Source organism: Pelodiscus sinensis, chromosome 31, assembly GCF_052426305.1.
Source record: "Pelodiscus sinensis isolate ZL-2025 chromosome 31, ASM5242630v1, whole genome shotgun sequence".
Classification (NCBI taxonomy): domain Eukaryota; kingdom Metazoa; phylum Chordata; order Testudines; family Trionychidae; genus Pelodiscus; species Pelodiscus sinensis.
In genome coordinates, this window is record NC_143082.1 from 14,928,652 (window position 1) to 14,946,052 (window position 17,401).

At 58.1% G+C, this 17,401-nt stretch overlaps 1 protein-coding gene across 1 annotated transcript in view; it reads right to left on the minus strand.

Moving 5' to 3' along the window:
* Positions 1–1,813: 1,813 nt before the first annotated feature.
* KRT80 (keratin 80) overlaps positions 1,814–17,401 on the minus strand; it is a 33,449-nt gene continuing 17,861 nt past the window's right edge. Inside the window, exons 6-10 of the mRNA XM_075901668.2 lie at positions 12,604–12,768; positions 10,952–11,080; positions 5,722–5,942; positions 3,947–4,002; positions 1,814–3,681 (exon numbers count right to left, since the gene is read on the minus strand). Of these exons, the coding sequence (XP_075757783.2) occupies positions 3,467–3,681; positions 3,947–4,002; positions 5,722–5,942; positions 10,952–11,080; positions 12,604–12,768 (786 nt within the window). The 3' untranslated portion in view covers positions 1,814–3,466. The remainder of the gene's footprint in view (positions 3,682–3,946; positions 4,003–5,721; positions 5,943–10,951; positions 11,081–12,603; positions 12,769–17,401) is intronic.

A 17,401-nucleotide genomic window follows, 5' to 3' on the forward strand; every position in this document is an offset into this window, starting at 1 on the left:
TCCCGTGTTGAGCTCACGTCTCACACGCCCCCGGATTCCATTCCCCCCCGGCCTTTTGGGTGTGGAAACACGACCCCTTCCCGTTCCCCCGCTCTCCCTGCGGCCCCTCAGCCCCGCCCGGCGTGCCAAGAGCTCTGTGCTCGTCAGAGCAGGCTCCTGAACACCCCCCCCCCCCGAGTCGTGTCCCCTTCATTTCAGAACGGTTCCCACCAGCCCTGCTTCATGCTTGGCCCACTCGGCTGGCGGCCCAGGGCTCGGCAGGGTCTGGCGTTTAGGGGGAGCCCTGCCCCCAGGTCGTCTCGCCCTGGCGTGTGTGCAGCAGTTTGCAAAGCAGGAGGGAGTTGGTTGTTGGAAGGAAACATTTTGAACTTTCTGGGAGTTTTTGGAGGGGGAGGGGAGGGGAGCAAACGGAGGAAATGGTTCGATGGACCCAGATTTGCGCAGGATCCTCAGCTGATCGTGCGCGCCTCGCGGGACGCGGTGGCCAAGCCAGCTACTGCTGCCGTGGGAGGCATCAGCAGGGGCTCGTCAGGAGGGTCTGAAGGATTATTGTCGCGCGTCCCTCAAGGAAGAGACCTGGTGTCATGGTGGATGGCACAGGCCACGGAAATCGAGGCACAGTGCCCGGCTGGTCCTGCCCACGCTCCATCCCCAGCACGTCGCCCCTCTCCCCATCAGCTTTGCCCGAAAGCTCATCTCTCCCACCAGCATGAGTTGCTCTATTACAAGGTGCTGGGCCTTTTACTAGGACGAGGAGCAAGGGGCTGAAATTGCAGCGAGGGCAGTTGAGGTGGGACATTAGGAAAAACGTCCTGCCTGTCAGGCGGTGAAACCGGAATCAATTGCCGAGGGAGGTTGTGGAATCTCTATCGCTAGAGATAGTGCGGAGCACTACCCTACACAGGTGCCTACCCTATGTCTAAACTGCAGGCTTCTTTCGGAAGAAGCTTTTTTCGGAAGAGAGCTTCTGAAAAAAACCTTCTTCCGAAAGGGAGCATCCAGACAGCCAACGCGCATCGAAAAAGCAATCTGCTTTTTTGCAAGAGAGCATCCAGCCTGACTGGACGGTCTCTCGCATGTCAGCTGTATTGCTGCGGACAGAACGGCCACCAAGGCACCGTTGCTTTTTCCTCTTCTTCCGAAAGAACTCCCTCCTCCCCATCCACACGTGCCTTTTTCCAAAACAGCTCTTTTGCAAAAAAGCTTCTTCATCGTAGAATGAGGATTACCAATCCTGGAAAAACCCCTCTGCTCTTTCGATTTGCTTGCAGAAGAACGCGATTGCAGTGTGAACGTCCTTCAAGTTTTGTCGGAAAAGTGGCCATTTTTCCGACTAAACTCTGTAGTGTAGACATATCCTGGGAGATATTTAAGAGCAGGTTGGACAGACACCTGTCAGGGATGATCTAGAGGAGTGGGTCCCAAACTCTTCAGCATCACGCCCCCTTTTTGATTTTTGAGAAACCCTCACACTCACGCACACACACACCCTCCATAGCAGCAAAACTTGTTGAGCAAAAAAAACCCTTGTTGACCAGGGCCAAAAAACAAAAATAGCAGCACAACTTGGGGGTCGGGGGGAATTGACAAGGGGGCCTGGGTTGCCTCGCACCCCCCTGGAATTTTTCACCCCCCCCCCCAGTTTGGGAACCCATAATCTAGACAGTGCTTGGTCCGGCTGTGAGGGCAGGGGATTGGATTTGATGAACTTTCGAGGTCCCTTCCAGTTTTAGGATTCGGTGATTGAGTGGTTCTAAGATCGGACCTCACTCTCCCGCTCTCGCTAATACCCAAGGACCCACACGGCTACAGCCACTTGGAATCTGACTTTATTAACACAGCCATAGTGCGGAGCAAGACAACACATGGTTACACAGGTGCCTACCCTACAGAAACAGGGAGCTATTGCAAGATACTTAACAGAGACTTATAGCACGGACCTTGCTGGGATTCCTCTCCCCCAGAGCAAGCCCATGGACTTTGTGTGGACTTTGACCCTGGGTAGAAAGAAGTACTGCAATGCTCGGTATACCTGAGTCTGTGCAAGAAGGGAACAAATATATACACTAGGCCAGAACCTCAGCTGGCATAAATTTGGCCTGGCTCCACTGACTTCAATGGGACAATGCTGATTTACACCCGCTGGGGATCTTGCTAATTTAGTTAAAAGCAGCCTCATAAGTTAGTATATATAACGGCAGAGTGAGGGGTCACCAAGTGAGATGAATAGGCAGCAGGTTTCAAACAAACAAGAGGCAGTATTTCTTCACGCTGCGCACAACCTGTGGAACTCCTTGCCAGAGGATGGTGTGACGACCAGGACTTTATCAGGGGGTTCCATTACACTCGTGTAAACCCGCTGTTTAAATGAGTGGAGTCAGTCTGGGTGTATGCAAGTGGAAATGAGAGTCAAGATAAACCACCGTTGAACCTGGCGAAGCAACCCTGTTTTTACAGCACTGTAACTCACATCAGACGCTGGGCCCAAGGCGTCGCTCCGGATTTACACCAGCGGAACTGAGATCAAAATCTGGGTTGTGATTATTTTTAGTTTTCAGGGGACACCTTCGAGACAGAGTCCACCCTGGTAGCAGGAAAAAGCCTTTGCCTCAGGATTCTGGGGCTACGCAGCAATTTCCCCGGAGCGCCGTCACCAAACAAGGACCCTGCGTGGACGAGAACATCGGCTGCTCGTTAAAGAGCCCTGCACGTTAGAAACCAGAGGACGTGAACGCCACTTGTGAAAATGCTGCCCTTCCACACGATATTATACTCACCCACCTGGGGGCTCCAACAAACAGAGGCTAGGGACACCGTTCCTATCCATCCTGACTAATAAGTATTGATGGACCTAACCTCCATGGATTTATCTAGCTCTTTTTTGAAGACAGGGCCTCCACACCATCCTCCGGCAAGGAGTTCCACAGGTTGCACGCCCCAAAGCACGAAAGCAAGAAGCCTTTTCCTAATACTGGCAAAATAGCTCTATAATACAGAGGAGGACAGTGGCGTTGTCCTCGTTTCATAGATGGGGAAACCGAGGCACAATGGGGCAAGTCGCCCAGCAGAGTCAGGAATAGACCCTTCCTTTCCTGAGCCTGCCAGCTCCCCCTTGCTATCTTCCTCAACGCCGCGCCCGACCTTCCGTTTTCCACTGTGGGAGCCACTTCTCCCTTCTGCAAAGCTTTCTATGCGGACACAGGCCGTTCGCGAAGGCCTGCTGAGTCTGCTTCGGGGAGTTTGTTGGGGCTGGTGTGAGCATTGGACAAGCTGAAAGAACTTTCTCCCAGGACGGAGGCCCCCCACTTCTAAGCCGTGCTGGAAAATGGGAAGGAGTAAAGGGAACACTGGAAAGAACTGGGGTCACGTGGCTTCCCCGACTTGGCCCCGAAGAACCTGGCAAGAATCGGGCGTCGGGACAGGCATTCTGCTCTCAGTCGGACGCAGCTGCCCACGGGCCCGGCAGCTAGTCCACGAGGAGCGATTCCGCCCGGGGAGGGTCTCCGTTGGCCTGCAAGGACCCGCCGGGCTGGAATTCTGCCTCCTGACCAGCTGGGCTTGCGCCCTGGCTCCTGCTGTGGGTGGCGTCTTCTCCAGCGCCGTTTCGGCTCACCCCCTCCGTGGAAAGGCCTCTCGTGGAAAACACCTTGGAGGGCCCCAAGCACCTGGAGATGGACGACACTGCAGGGACAGGAGGTGAGCGGTGTGACGCGCTGTTTTGTTTTTCCTGCTGGCTGCGGGGGGCGACGCAGGGGGCAGCTGCCCCCCCAGAGCCATGGGCAGGAGGGGCAAAGGACTGGAGCTTTTGGGCAGCCCAGGGTACTAGCAAGGTGTGGGGAGAGAGGCAGGAAGGGAGTGGAACAAGGGCGGGGAGGCCCTCCCTGTGCCCCTCCTCAGGCGCCACCCTGGCTGTTGCTTTGAACAAACGATGCCAAGAAATACTAACCCGGCCTGGGGCGGGAGCAGATGGTGCTGACGACCGTGGGCGTCTGCGACTCCAAGCTGGGAAGGAGAAAAGAGACGTTGAGAGGCTGAGGAACGCAGACGGGTCTCAGACACTTGTGAAAAATGCTGCCCTTCCGCCCTCACCCACACGGGGGCGCCAACAAATGGCGACCCGGGGCACCATTCCTACCCATCCTGACTAATAAGTATTGATGGACCTAACCACCGTGTATCTATCTAGCTCTTTGGTGAACCCTGTCAAAGTCCTGGCCTTCACACCATCCTCTGGCAAGGAGTTCCACAGATTAACAGTGTGCTGAGTTACCCTTTGGTTTGCTTTAAACCTGCTCCTTTTTCATTTCATTGGGTGACCCGCAGTTCTTGTGTTATGGGAACAACTACATAACTTTTCCTTATTTGCTTTCTGCACACCAGTCATGGTTTTCTAGACCTCTCTCACATCCCCGCTTCGTCTCCTCTTTTCTAAGATGAAAAGTCCCAGGCTACGTTTACACTGGCATGATTTTCCGCAAATGCTTTTAACGGAAAAGCTTTCCGTTAAAAGCATTTGCAGAAAAGAGCGTCTAGATTGTCACAGACACTTTTCCGCAAAAGCACTTTTTGTGGAAAAGCGTCCGTGCCAGTCTAAACGCGCTTTTGCGCAAAAAAAACCCCAATCGCCATTTTTGCGATTGGGGCTTTTTTTGTGCAAAACAAATCTGGCCCTTTTGCGCAAAAGTTTTGCGCAAAAGGACTTTTGCCCGAACGAGAGCAGCATAGTATTTCTGCAAGAAGAACTGATTTCAGACAGTAAGAAGTCAGTGTTCTTACGGAAATTCAAGCGGCCGGTGTAGACAGCTGGCAAGTTTTTCCGCAAAATCAGCTGCTTTTGCGGAAAAACTTGCCAGGCTAGACACAGCCCCAGTGTTTTTAATCCCTCCAGCCGTTCCGTTCCCCTAATCTTATTTTGGATCCCTTCCAGATCTACCGACGTATCCCTCCTCTTCACATCACCGGTATTTGTGTGCTCTCTTGTATCAGAGCCCTTTCCGCAATCTGTCCATATGTCAGTGTGACATACAGATAGATTTACACTGTGACACGCAGACGTATTAGCCCCCCCACTGTTCTGAGCTTAGACCGGATGGTTGCTGGGTAACTAAACCCACGTTGTCTGGGGATCGGAGGTGAGGGCTGTTTACATGAGTGTCTGCGTTCTCTTGGGGGCATCGTAAAGTCAGGTCCCTCCCGTATTTCAGAGAACAAGTTCCCACCCAGTTTTAAAGCTGAGTCTGAGGCGTCTGTTATGAAAATGCAATAACTAAACAAAACCCACCCCTGCACAATTTCTCCCACATGCTCCCCTCCCCCAGGGATGTCTGGCATGCCCCACAAGTACCACAAACCAGCCTTGCCCCGTGTGTGTTATATCTGGAGACCAATGCGCCCTTTAATCTTTTCTATCCCTGTGCGGAATAATTTTGTATGTGCCCCCAGGTATGTGCACCACCAGTAGTAACAAAACCTCATTGTGGGTACTCGGCTAATCAGCTAAGCAGCTGCTCAGGCAAGGAACATCTGGAAACACCTCCAAGGCGCAGAGTTCGGGTCCAGATCTGGGGGCAGGGGGTTCAGGCCCAGAGGTTTGGTTCAGCTCTCAGAGAACAGGCCGTGCTTGTCCACTGCTTGGCAGGACATCGGAGCGAGATTTGGAGATCCCGATTCCCGCCCTGGGTGCCTCGGTTTCTCCCACGCACATGCTGTGGGCTGACCCACCTGCTCTCCTCTCCTTCCACCAGCTTCCGGTAGGTGAGGATTTCCACGTCCAGGGCCAGCTTGATGCTCAGCAGTTCCTGGTGCTCCTTCGCCAAGCGAGCCATGGCCGCCTTGCCTTTCCGCAGGGCCCCCTCCAGCTCCGCCACCTTGGCCCGGGCGTCCTGGAGAGCCAGCTGGCCGCTTTCCCCAGCGTCTCTGATGTTCTCTTCCAAATGCAGGCACTGGGGCAGCAAAGGGGGCGGGAAACGCCATGAGGGGGGCAGCGGGTGCTGCAGAGATAGGGGGGCTGGCCCCTCCGCCCTGGGGTCTCAGGCGCCCCCCCGACCCCGACTCCCGGCACAGACTTCGTCAGCCGCACGTGGGGCCACGTGGGTGCGCGGGGCGGGTCTGAAATGCTTGTGGGGGCTCCCCGCGATTCTGGAACAGCAGGGTGGGCCGAGGGCGAATGCCTCCATAAACCGCCCTTTGTCGTAACACACCCTCCCTCCACCCCATAACCGGCCCTCAGAACACCCCCCTCCACCCCCATAACCGCCCCTCAGAACACCCCCCTCCACCCCCATAACCGCCCCTCAGAACACCCCCCTCCACCCCCATAACCGCCCCTCAGAACACCCCCCTCCACCCCATAGCCGGCCCTCAGAACACCCCCCTTCACCCCGTAACCAGCCCTCAGAACACCCCCCTCCACCCCATAGCCGGCCCTCAGAACACCCCCCTTCACCCCCATAACCGCCCCTCAGAACACCCCTCTTCACCCCCATAACCGCCCCCAGAACACCCCCCTTCCACCCTGTAACCACCCCTCAGAACACCCCCCTTCCACCCCATAACCGGCCCTCAGAACACCCCCCTTTACCCCCATAACCGCCCCTCAGAACACCTCCCTCCACCCCGTAACCGCCCCTCAGAACACCCCCCTTCCACCCTGTAACCAGCCCTCAGAACACCCCCCTCCACCCCATAACCGCCCCTCAGAACACCCCCCTTCCACCCTGTAACCAGCCCTCAGAACACCTCCCTCCACCCCATAACCGCCCCTCAGAACACCCCCCTTCCACCCTGTAACCACCCCTCAGAACACCCCCCTCCACCCCCATAACCGCCCCTCAGAACACCTCCCTCCACCCCATAACCGCCCCTCAGAACACCCCCCTTCCACCCTGTAACCACCCCTCAGAACACCCCCCTTCCACCCTGTAACCACCCCTCAGAACACCTCCCTCCACCCCATAACCGCCCCTCAGAACACCCCCCTTCCACCCTGTAACCACCCCTCAGAACACCCCCCTCCACCCCCATAACCGCCCCTCAGAACACCTCCCTCCACCCCATAACCGCCCCTCAGAACACCCCCCTTCCACCCTGTAACCACCCCTCAGAACACCCCCCTTCCACCCTGTAACCACCCCTCAGAACACCCCCCTTCACCCCGTAACCAGCCCTCAGAACACCCCCCTCCACCCCATAGCCGGCCCTCAGAACACCCCCCTTCACCCCCATAACCACCCCTCAGAACACCCCTCTTCACCCCCATAACCGCCCCCAGAACACCCCCCTTCCACCCCGTAACCGCCCCCAGAACACCCCCCTTCCACCTTGTAACCACCCCTCAGAACACCCCCCTTCCACCCTGTAACCACCCCTCAGAACACCCCCCTTCACCCCATAACCGCCCCCCAGAACACCCCCCTTCACCCCGTAACCGCCCCTCAGAACACCCCTCTTCACCCCCATAACCGCCCCAGAACACCCCCCTTCCACCCTGTAACCACCCCTCAGAACACCCCCCTTCCACCCCGTAACCGCCCCCAGAACACCCCCCTTCCACCCTGTAACCACCCCTCAGAACACCCCCCTTCCACCCTGTAACCACCCCTCAGAACACCCCCCTTGACCCCATAACCGCCCCCCAGAACACCCCCCTTCACCCCGTAACCGCCCCTCAGAACACCCCCCTCCACCCGATAACCGGCCCTCAGAACACCCCCCTTCCACCCTGTAACCACCCCTCAGAACACCCCCCTCCACCCCATAACCGGCCCTCAGAACACCCCCCTTCCACCCTGTAACCACCCCTCAGAACACCCCCCTCCACCCTATAACCGGCCCTCAGAACACCCCCCTTCCACCCTGTAACCACCCCTCAGAACACCCCCCTCCACCCCATAACCGGCCCTCAGAACACCCCCCTCCACCCCATAACCGGCCCTCAGAACACCCCCCTTCCACCCTGTAACCACCCCTCAGAACACCCCCCTTCCACCCTGTAACCACCCCTCAGAACACCCCCCTTCACCCCGTAACCAGCCCTCAGAACACCCCCCTCCACCCCATAGCCGGCCCTCAGAACACCCCTCTTCACCCCCATAACCGCCCCCAGAACACCCCCCTTCCACCCTGTAACCACCCCTCAGAACACCCCCCTTCCACTCCGTAACCGCCCCCAGAACACCCCCCTTCCACCCTGTAACCACCCCTCAGAACACCCCCCTTGACCCCATAACCGCCCCCCAGAACACCCCCCTTCACCCCGTAACCGCCCCTCAGAACACCCCCCTCCACCCCATAACCGGCCCTCAGAACACCCCCCTCCACCCTATAACCGGCCCTCAGAACACCCCCCTTCCACCCTGTAACCACCCCTCAGAACACCCCCCTCCACCCCATAACCGGCCCTCAGAACACCCCCCTTCCACCCCATAACCTCCCCTCAGAACAGCCCTTTCTCTACTCTTCCTCCCCCCATAACCGCCCCTCAGAATACCCCCTTCCACCCCGTAACCGCCCCCCAGAACACCCCCTTCACCCCCATAACCGGCCCTCAGAACACCCCCCTTCCACCCTGTAACCACCCCTCAGAACACCCCCCTCCACCCCGTAACCACCCCTCAGAACACCCCCCCTCCACCCCATAACCGGCCCTCAGAACACCCCCCTCCACCCCATAACCGGCCCTCAGAACACCCCCCTTCACCCCATAGCCGCCCCTCAGAACACCCCCCTTCCACCCTGTAACCACCCTTCAGAACACCCCCCTTCCACCCTGTAACCACCCCTCAGAACACCCCCCTCCACCCCATAACCGGCCCTCAGAACACCCCCCTCCACCCCATAACCAGCCCTCAGAACACCCCCCTTCCACCCCATAACCTCCCCTCAGAACAGCCCTTTCTCTACTCTTCCTCCCCCATAACCGGCCCTCAGAACACCCCCCTTCCACCCTGTAACCACCCCTCAGAACACCCCCCTCCACCCCCTAACCACCCCTCAGAACACCCCCCTCCACCCCATAACCGGCCCTCAGAACACCCCCCTCCACCCCATAACCGCCCCTCAGAACACCCCTCTTCACCCCCATAACCGCCCCCAGAACACTCCCCTTCACCCCATAACCGCCCCTCAGAACAGCCCCCTTCCACCCCATAACCGGCCCTCAGAACACCCCCCTCCACCCCATAACCGCCCCTCAGAACACCCCCCTTCACCCCATAGCCGCCCCTCAGAACACCCCCCCTCCACCCCATAGCCGCCCCTCAGAACACCCCCCCTCCACCCCATAACCAGCCCTCAGAACACCCCCCTTCACCCCGTAACCACCCCTCAGAACACCCCCCTTCACCCCATAACCGCCCCTCAGAACACCCCCCTTTACCCCCATAACCGCCCCTCAGAACACCCCCCTTCCACCCCGTAACCGCCCCTCAGAACACCCCCCTTCCACCCCATAACCGCCCCTCAGAACACCCCCTTCCACCCCATAACCAGCCCTCAGAACACCCCCTTCCACCCCATAACCAGCCCTCAGAACACCCCCTTCCACCCCATAACCAGCCCTCAGAACACCCCCCTTCCACCTCATAACCGCCCCTCAGAACACCCCCCTTCATCCCGTAACCGCCCCTCAGAACACCCCCCTTCACCCCATAACTGCCCCTCAGAACACCCCCCTCCACCCCATAACCAGCCCTCAGAACACCCCCCCTTCCACCCCATAACCAGCCCTCAGAACACCCCCCTTCACCCCCATAACCGCCCCCAGAACACCCCCCTTCCACCCCATAACCAGCCCTCAGAACACCCCCCTTCCACCCCATAACCGCCCCTCAGAACACCCCCCTCCACCCCATAACCAGCCCTCAGAACACCCCCCTTCACCCCGTAACCAGCCCTCAGAACACCCCCCTCCACCCCATAGCCGGCCCTCAGAACACCCCCCTTCACCCCATAGCCGCCCCTCAGAACACCCCCCTCCACCCCATAACCAGCCCTCAGAACACCCCCCTTCACCCCGTAACCACCCCTCAGAACACCCCCCTTCACCCCATAACCGCCCCTCAGAACACCCCCCTTTACCCCCATAACCGCCCCTCAGAACACCCCCCTTCCACCCCGTAACCGCCCCTCAGAACACCCCCCTTCCACCCCATAACCGCCCCTCAGAACACCCCCTTCCACCCCATAACCAGCCCTCAGAACACCCCCCCTTCCACCCCATAACCAGCCCTCAGAACACCCCCTTCACCCCCATAACCGCCCCCAGAACACCCCCCTTCCACCCCATAACCAGCCCTCAGAACACCCCCCTTCCACCCCATAACCGCCCCTCAGAACACCCCCCTTCCACCCCATAACCAGCCCTCAGAACACCCCCCTTCCACCCCATAACCGCCCCTCAGAACACCCCCCTTCCACCCCGTAACTGCCCCTCAGAACACCCCCTTCCACCCCATAACCAGCCCTCCGAACACCCCCCTTCCACCCCATAACCGCCCCTCAGAACACCCCCCTTCACCCCATAACCGCCCCTCAGAACACCTCCCTTCACCTCATAACTGCCCCTCAGAATACCCCCCTTCCACCCCATAACCGCCCCTCAGAATACCCCCCCTTCCACCCCATAACCTCCCCTCAGAACACCCCTTTCTCTACCCTTCCTCCCCCCATAACTGCCCCTCAGATCACCCCAGCCCCTCTCTCCCCCTAGCCTCCCCAACCCCCACAACACACGTACCGACTCCCTCTATGACTCCACCCCATGGCAAACCCTGCCCCCCCACACACTCTCCCCCCTAATCCTTTCCTCTCCCTCCCCCACTTTCCCCTCCACAGCAAACCACTGGCAAACCAAAACCCCGTTCTCTGCCTCAGTTTCCCCTCCCACCCTTCAGCTCTTTGGACCACGTGACACGCGTCCGGGGCTCCCCGTCTCCCCAGGCGCAGGCCTCACCTGGCTCTCCAGGGACACGATGGACGACCGCAGCTTCTGAATGTGTATGTTCAGCTCCGCCATCTCCCGCCGGCTGCTGAAGAGGTGCTCCCTGTACGCGGCGGTGGAGGGGGGGGCTCCGTCGGCCAGCTGCAGGGGAGAGTCCAGAGCCAGTCAGCCCGGTACCGCTGCCCCGGGGACTCTGCGGGGAGCCGCTGCCGGCGACGGACACCGCGGTGGGGCAAGGAGCCCCACATTGAAACTGGGGCGTGGGGACGAAATCGGGGGGGCTCCCCAGTGCCTTTTGGGGAGTCTGTGTGTGTGTGGGGGGGGGTGACGCCACCCTGAGACCTCCTGCCTCCCTCCCTTCCCCTAACGCCCCTCAGCTTTCTCGCCTTCTTTGCTCTTTTCCTTTACAGCCTAGGAAGGGCCCTCGGGAGGCATCACGTCCAGTCCCCTGGGACCACGCCCCATCTAAGCCCAGGGCGACACAACTTTGGAAACCCCGGAGGCCACCGTGACACACACAGCACACGCCGAGGGCCGCCACTTGAGTGTGGTTGCATGGATATGCAAATATACATGCAAATACATGCAAATTGCTTCTCTCCCACAATGCCCCGGCGCTCCCGGCACCTCCTCCCTGGGGCTAGACACGCCGACGCCCTGCACCCGCCTGCACCCGCCTGCTCCCGCCACCCCGGGCGCTTGCATCTGCCAGCGCTCACCCCGCCTGGGAGACGCCGCGCCGTGTTCCCAGCGGAGGCCGTGTTGAGCCCCGTGTCAACCCACGCTGCCCCACAGGCTGCAACCTGCAACACAGGCCGTGTGTTGAGTAGCCCTGGTCTGGACCATCCCTGACAGATGTCTGTCCAGCCTGCTCTTAGATCTCAGAGATGGAGATTCCACAACCTCCCTAGGCAATTTATTCCAGTGCTCAATCACCTGGACAGGAAGTTTTTCCTGCTGTCCAAACTAACCCTCCCTGGCTGCAATTTAAGCCCATTGCTCCTTGTCCTGTCCTCAGAAACCAAGGAGAACAATTTTTCTCCTTCTAACACCCTTTCAGGGACTTGAAAGCTGCTCTCATGTCCCCTCTCCGTCGTCTCTTTTCCAGACTAAACAACCCCAATTCCTTCAGCCTCCCCTCCCAGCTCACGCTCCCTACACCAGTGTTTCTCAACCACTGGCACAAGTCCCCTTGGGGGTACTCGAGAGACGTCGGGGGGATACGTCCACACAACTGAAATTTGGAGAAAAAGGAATTTTTGGTTTAAGTTTGACGGCGTTTTATTATTTTGGGACTTTTTACCCTCAAAAATGTCATCGCCCGCCCGGCTACGATGAAGTTGTTTAAACAAATGCGTTGCAAGGGTAGAAAAAAAATTGTGTGTTGGAAAACTGTAGGCGCTGGGGGTACTTAAAATTTTTGTTTATTTGTTTGTTTGGAGAAAGGGGTACTTTAAAAAAAAAGTTGAGCAACACTGGCCGAGAGCTTCCATTATTTTTGTTGCTCTTCTCTGGTCCATCTCCTATTTCTCCACATCTTGGCCCCCTCCCTACCCTGCTCCTTCTCTTCCCCCCTCCTCTCACCAATCCGCAGGGTTTCTAGGAAGCCTCCTGCTTCCCGCCCCCCCAGCCTAGCAGCTTGCCCTCCCCCCGACCGGCAGTACCTTGCTCCAGGTCTGGGCTTCCGCGTCCTCCCAGCTCCTGAGCGCGAGGGCTTCGTACTGAGCCCTCACTTCCTCCACGAGGTGGCTCAGGTCGAGGTCGCATCGGTTATCGATCCCCAGGACCACGGAGATGTCCTGGATTTCCGACAGCAGCGCCTGGTGCTCCTAGAGCGATGGGAGAGGAGAACTGAGCGGATCCGGGGGAAGCAAAATAACCGGGGCCGCTCAGGCAGCCGGCAGGTGGGACGTTTTCAGAAGTCGGGGCTCCATGTTGACCCCCCCACACACACACAGTGGAGTCGTTTGATTTGGAGGGTGCATTTAATTCAACCTCCCCCCGACGTCTGGGCCGGGACTGTGGGTTGGGCCTTTGCTGGGGTGTCAAATCGCCCCAGATTCTGGGCAAAGAGTTTGTGGTCAGAGGCCTGCGGAAGGCGAGAGGGGGGGGAATAGGGCAGGTGCCGCAGGGCCCACGATTCAAAGGGGTGCCCGGCCGCCACTGCTTCTACTATGTCTGGAGCTCTGGGTCTTTTAAATCCCCTCCGGACCCCTGCGGCTCCGAAGGCTGCAGAGTGCAGGGCCACACCATGCTCTGGGGAGCGTGGCAGGCTGGCTACCCACGCCACGCCCCCTTCCGATTGAGACTCCGCCTCTTTCCGCCAGAGGCCCCGCCCCTTTGCACAAGCCCCGCCCCTGCTTTGAGCGTGGAGCTGTCGGCACCCCGGCCCAGATGCCAAGCACATCAAAAAATGAGATAAGCTCCTGGAGGAAAGTCTATCGATGGCCACGAGACAAGCTGATCTCATGCTCCCTGGGAGTGGATGGATCACTCTATTGCTCTCACCTGATCTTTGCCTCTGACGCCTTTGGCACTGGCCATGCTGGAAGAGGGGCTATCGGGCTAGCCAGCCCATTTTTTTGAGCCAGTGTGGCAATGCTTCTGGCTAGCTAGATTGTGCTACATACACGTTGCCCACAGACTTCATGGCTGACTCTGCACTGGACTGATCCTGGAACTGCCTGCCAACCCGACAGCTAGAACGCAGGTCCGCAGGCTGCACCCAAGGCCCCTGAGTGCTTCAGAAGAATCGCCGTTATGGCTTGACAATATAGGGGCTATGACACACGTCTGCAACCGACTTCAGTGGAATACATTTGGAATAAATGTATCCCTTTGGAATAAATCCCTGTGTTTTCAGCCTTTCTCCTCCATCAACGTTCTTCTACTTCAAACTTCCGTAGCTCTTTGTCTCCAGGGATTTGCTAGAAGGTGAGGCCCAAATGACCGTGCGTTACCTCTCCTTGGTTGGGAGAGCAATGATTGGGACTGGAATGATGCTTCATCTGTCCCGGGGACAAGCCTTCCTCCGTGGAAGAGGATTTTAAGAGTATTTCTTTCCCACCGGGACTTGTTCCTCAGGGGTTGTTAGAGGAAAGGTTGATATGGGAGAACGCATGTCAATTTCATGTGCTGGGGCGGTTTCTATGCACGCCAGGGCCAATCCGGAGTAATTCAGTGATGTTCCTTGTGAGAACTGGGTTCATAAGGGTGCACAGAATCAGACAGGTGGGGTTACAAGGCTGGGAAAAGGACGCAAGAGCAGAATCATGCGCAAGAAATTGGGATTTTTTTCATGTTTGAGTTTTGGGGGGATTTTCCTAGTTGTCAAGTCAAGCCCAAAGGAAAGATTTTTCCAGCACCAAGTTTTCTTGGTCAGTTTTTTCTCTCCCAGGAGAATACTTTCTCCCAAGTTGAAATAGAGCTAGGTGCCATGATTCCCAAGTCTTACTTGCGCTAACCACTAGGCTACGTTCCCACAGCTGGGAACAGGACTTAGAAGTCCTGCCTCCCAAATCTCCCTCATGCTAGCCACTAATTCAGATTTACCAGAGCAGTAGCCCCTACAAAAAGATCAGTAAGTTATGATGTTCACTGCCAGTTTTGAATGGGACCAGGAATAAATGATGTACCACATATTTATAACAGGGTTAAGGTATGTCTATGGCACACATTTATCCCTGGTTCTCAAGCTTTGAGCCCAGATCTTTCTCTGTCCTGTCCATGCACAAATCAGTCTGCTTTAGGTCGGCAATTTTTTCCATCCACGCACCGACTTTTTCCCCGTCCATGTGCGGAATAAAATTGTTGTCAGCACCAAGGAATGTGCACCACCAGTAGAAACAAAAAACCTAACTGTGGACACTCTGCTAATCAGCTAGACAGGGTGAGAATTTCTCCCGAGTGGCCACACACACGCACAGCTTCCAGGACATGTTGGTCAGCAAGCATCCATGACCCGGGTCTCACGACCCTGCAAGGAGGATAGGTTAGAGCTCGAATCCTGCTGCGGCTCTGGTCCAAATTCAGTCCTCCTGCAGTGTGGACACAACTCTCCCTGAAGACTCATGTCAGAAGGCCTAACGCAGAGCAGTGTGGACGCATTAACAGGAGAGCCAGGTCCAGCGATTGTCAACCCAGCGATTGAGTGTGGGCCCCTAGGCACCATCTGGGAAACAACGAATCCACACACCTGGTCTTCTCAACCTGGGGGTACAGCACCGTGTAGACGTACCCTCCGAGACCTTCCCCGCTACGTCTCGCCAGAGGAGAAAGCTTTGTCCCCTTGGCCCCGGTCGCTTTGAAAAGCAGAGGCAAAGGGAGGGATCCGGGAGACAAGACCCTGCATGTCAAACAGCACCGCGAGTCTTCCCCTGGGAACAGTCAGCGCAACGGCCGGGCCAGGTGTGATTTCTTTGCACAGCGGGCGGGGGAAAGAAGGCGACAGGCTGCCAAAGTCAACAGCGCGAATCCCAGGAGAAATGAATGCCAGAGCAAGCGGGGAACGTGTGCGGACAGCGAGGGGGGCGGACTGCCAGGCCAGCGGGCGCTGGGCGTAGAATCACAGGATCCTAGCCCGGGAAGGGACCTCGAGAGTCCTCCCGGCAGGACCCAGCACCCGCTAGACCAGGGGTCACCAGCCAGTCGATCGGGATCTCCCGGGAGATCTCGGCGCCTCTGGCAGGGGATCCCGACTGGCTTGGCAGGACTGCCGGCACGTCCGCTGCCCCTCCCCACGTGGCTGCGCATCTCCCGCCCTTTGTCTTGGAGCTGCTCCTGCTAGCTGTGCAGGGCAGGGGAGGGAGAGGAGGGCGCTGATGTCAGGGTGCCCCCTCCCACCCTGTATCCTATCTCCACTGAATGGGGAGGGAGTGGGGGGGCACAAGGCTTGGGATGGAGGGAGTTTGCTGGCTGCTTTGGGGAGTGGTGCAGGGCCAGGGCAGGGCCGAGCCTGCCTCAGCCCCACTGCCCCCCCCCCCCCCACTCAGAAGTCCCCTCGGGTAAGCAGGATCCAGCTGGAGCCAGAATCCTGAATCCCTGAGCCCCCTGGACTCAAACTCCTTTACAAAGCCTGTATCCTGCCCCCTCTTCTGCACCCCAACTCCCTGCCCCAGGCTCAGCTCAGAGCCCCTCGCACCCCCCAAACCAAGACCCAAGACCAGAGCCTGTGCCCAGCCCTCTGCCCCTGCCTGGTGAAAAGGAGGGAGGATGGGGGAGGAGGGAGGACAGAGTGAGCAGGGGCGGGGCCTCAGAAAAGGGGCAGGAAGGAGGCGGGGCCAGGGGATTTGCGTCGAGGTAGAGCCTGGATTGCACTTCAATTCCAAAAGTGATCTCGTGCTTAAAAAGGCTGGAGACACCCCGACAGGCGTCTGTGCAACCTGCTCTTAAATCTCTCCAGGGATGGGGATCCCACGACCTCCCCAGGCAATTTATTCCAGTGTTTCACCACCCGGACAGGCAGGAAGTTTCTCCTAATATCCAAGCGAAGGGCTCCCTCTCATCTCTAACATCCTTTCCCGGCAGTGCAGCCAGCACTGGGGGACACTGGGGTCCCTATTGCCCCATTGCTTCTAACATCATCTGGGAGGCAGAACGGTCTAGTGGATAGGGCACGGGCTTTGCCCTCAGGAAACTACGTTTTCGTGCCAATGCCCGGCTGGGCGACTCGTGCCTCAGTTTCCCCACGTCTCAACCAGGGATCATTCTACCGGCCTCCTTTGCAAAGCCCTGGGAGGTTTTACTGTTGCAGAGCGTTCGGGTAACCCACACACCTTCCGGGCGTGGTGCACTGGGCCGGTGTGTAGCATGGAGGCCAGGTACTGAGAGAACAAGGCGAGCCTTTATGGAGCTGTTAGCTCCCGGGGTAGCGTTCCTGCGCTGAGTCTGCCCACGCGACGGAGAATCAGCTGTGTTCTCTGAGTCAGTCAGTCACGGGTGCGGGGGCTGGGATGTGAAATGCCAATTTGCTGCTTTCCGGGTGGATGCTGAGGCTCCGCCTCTTTCTTTTCCGTGGGTGCTCCGGCCCAGGAATGGAACGCCGAGGCCCACTCCTTGGAGAGCTGCCTGCTCCGGGCGCCTTGGAGCAAGGCCGACCGGGGGGCTGGAACGCACCTATTGCGCTACCACACCAGAGGGGAGACCCGGGTAGCGGTGCTGGAGGAATCCCTGCAGATCCCAGCTGGAGACACAGATACGCCCTCCTGCCCAGGGTCTGTAATTTCATCCCTGCGGAGCTATTCTTTGGATGCGGATCTGCCTTAATCCCCTTGCTTTGAATCTCGCTAAGCTATTTCCCTTAACAACATCCTGCTAAACAAATGACACCAGCAACACCTACCCGGTGCTAAGAGACCCATCCGCATGGCCAGGGCTGGCCCGGACCAGCTACAGAATTTCAGTGTCGACTTTGAATTCGCAGACCGCCGGAAGGTCTCAGACCCGCAGCTCCAACCCAAGACC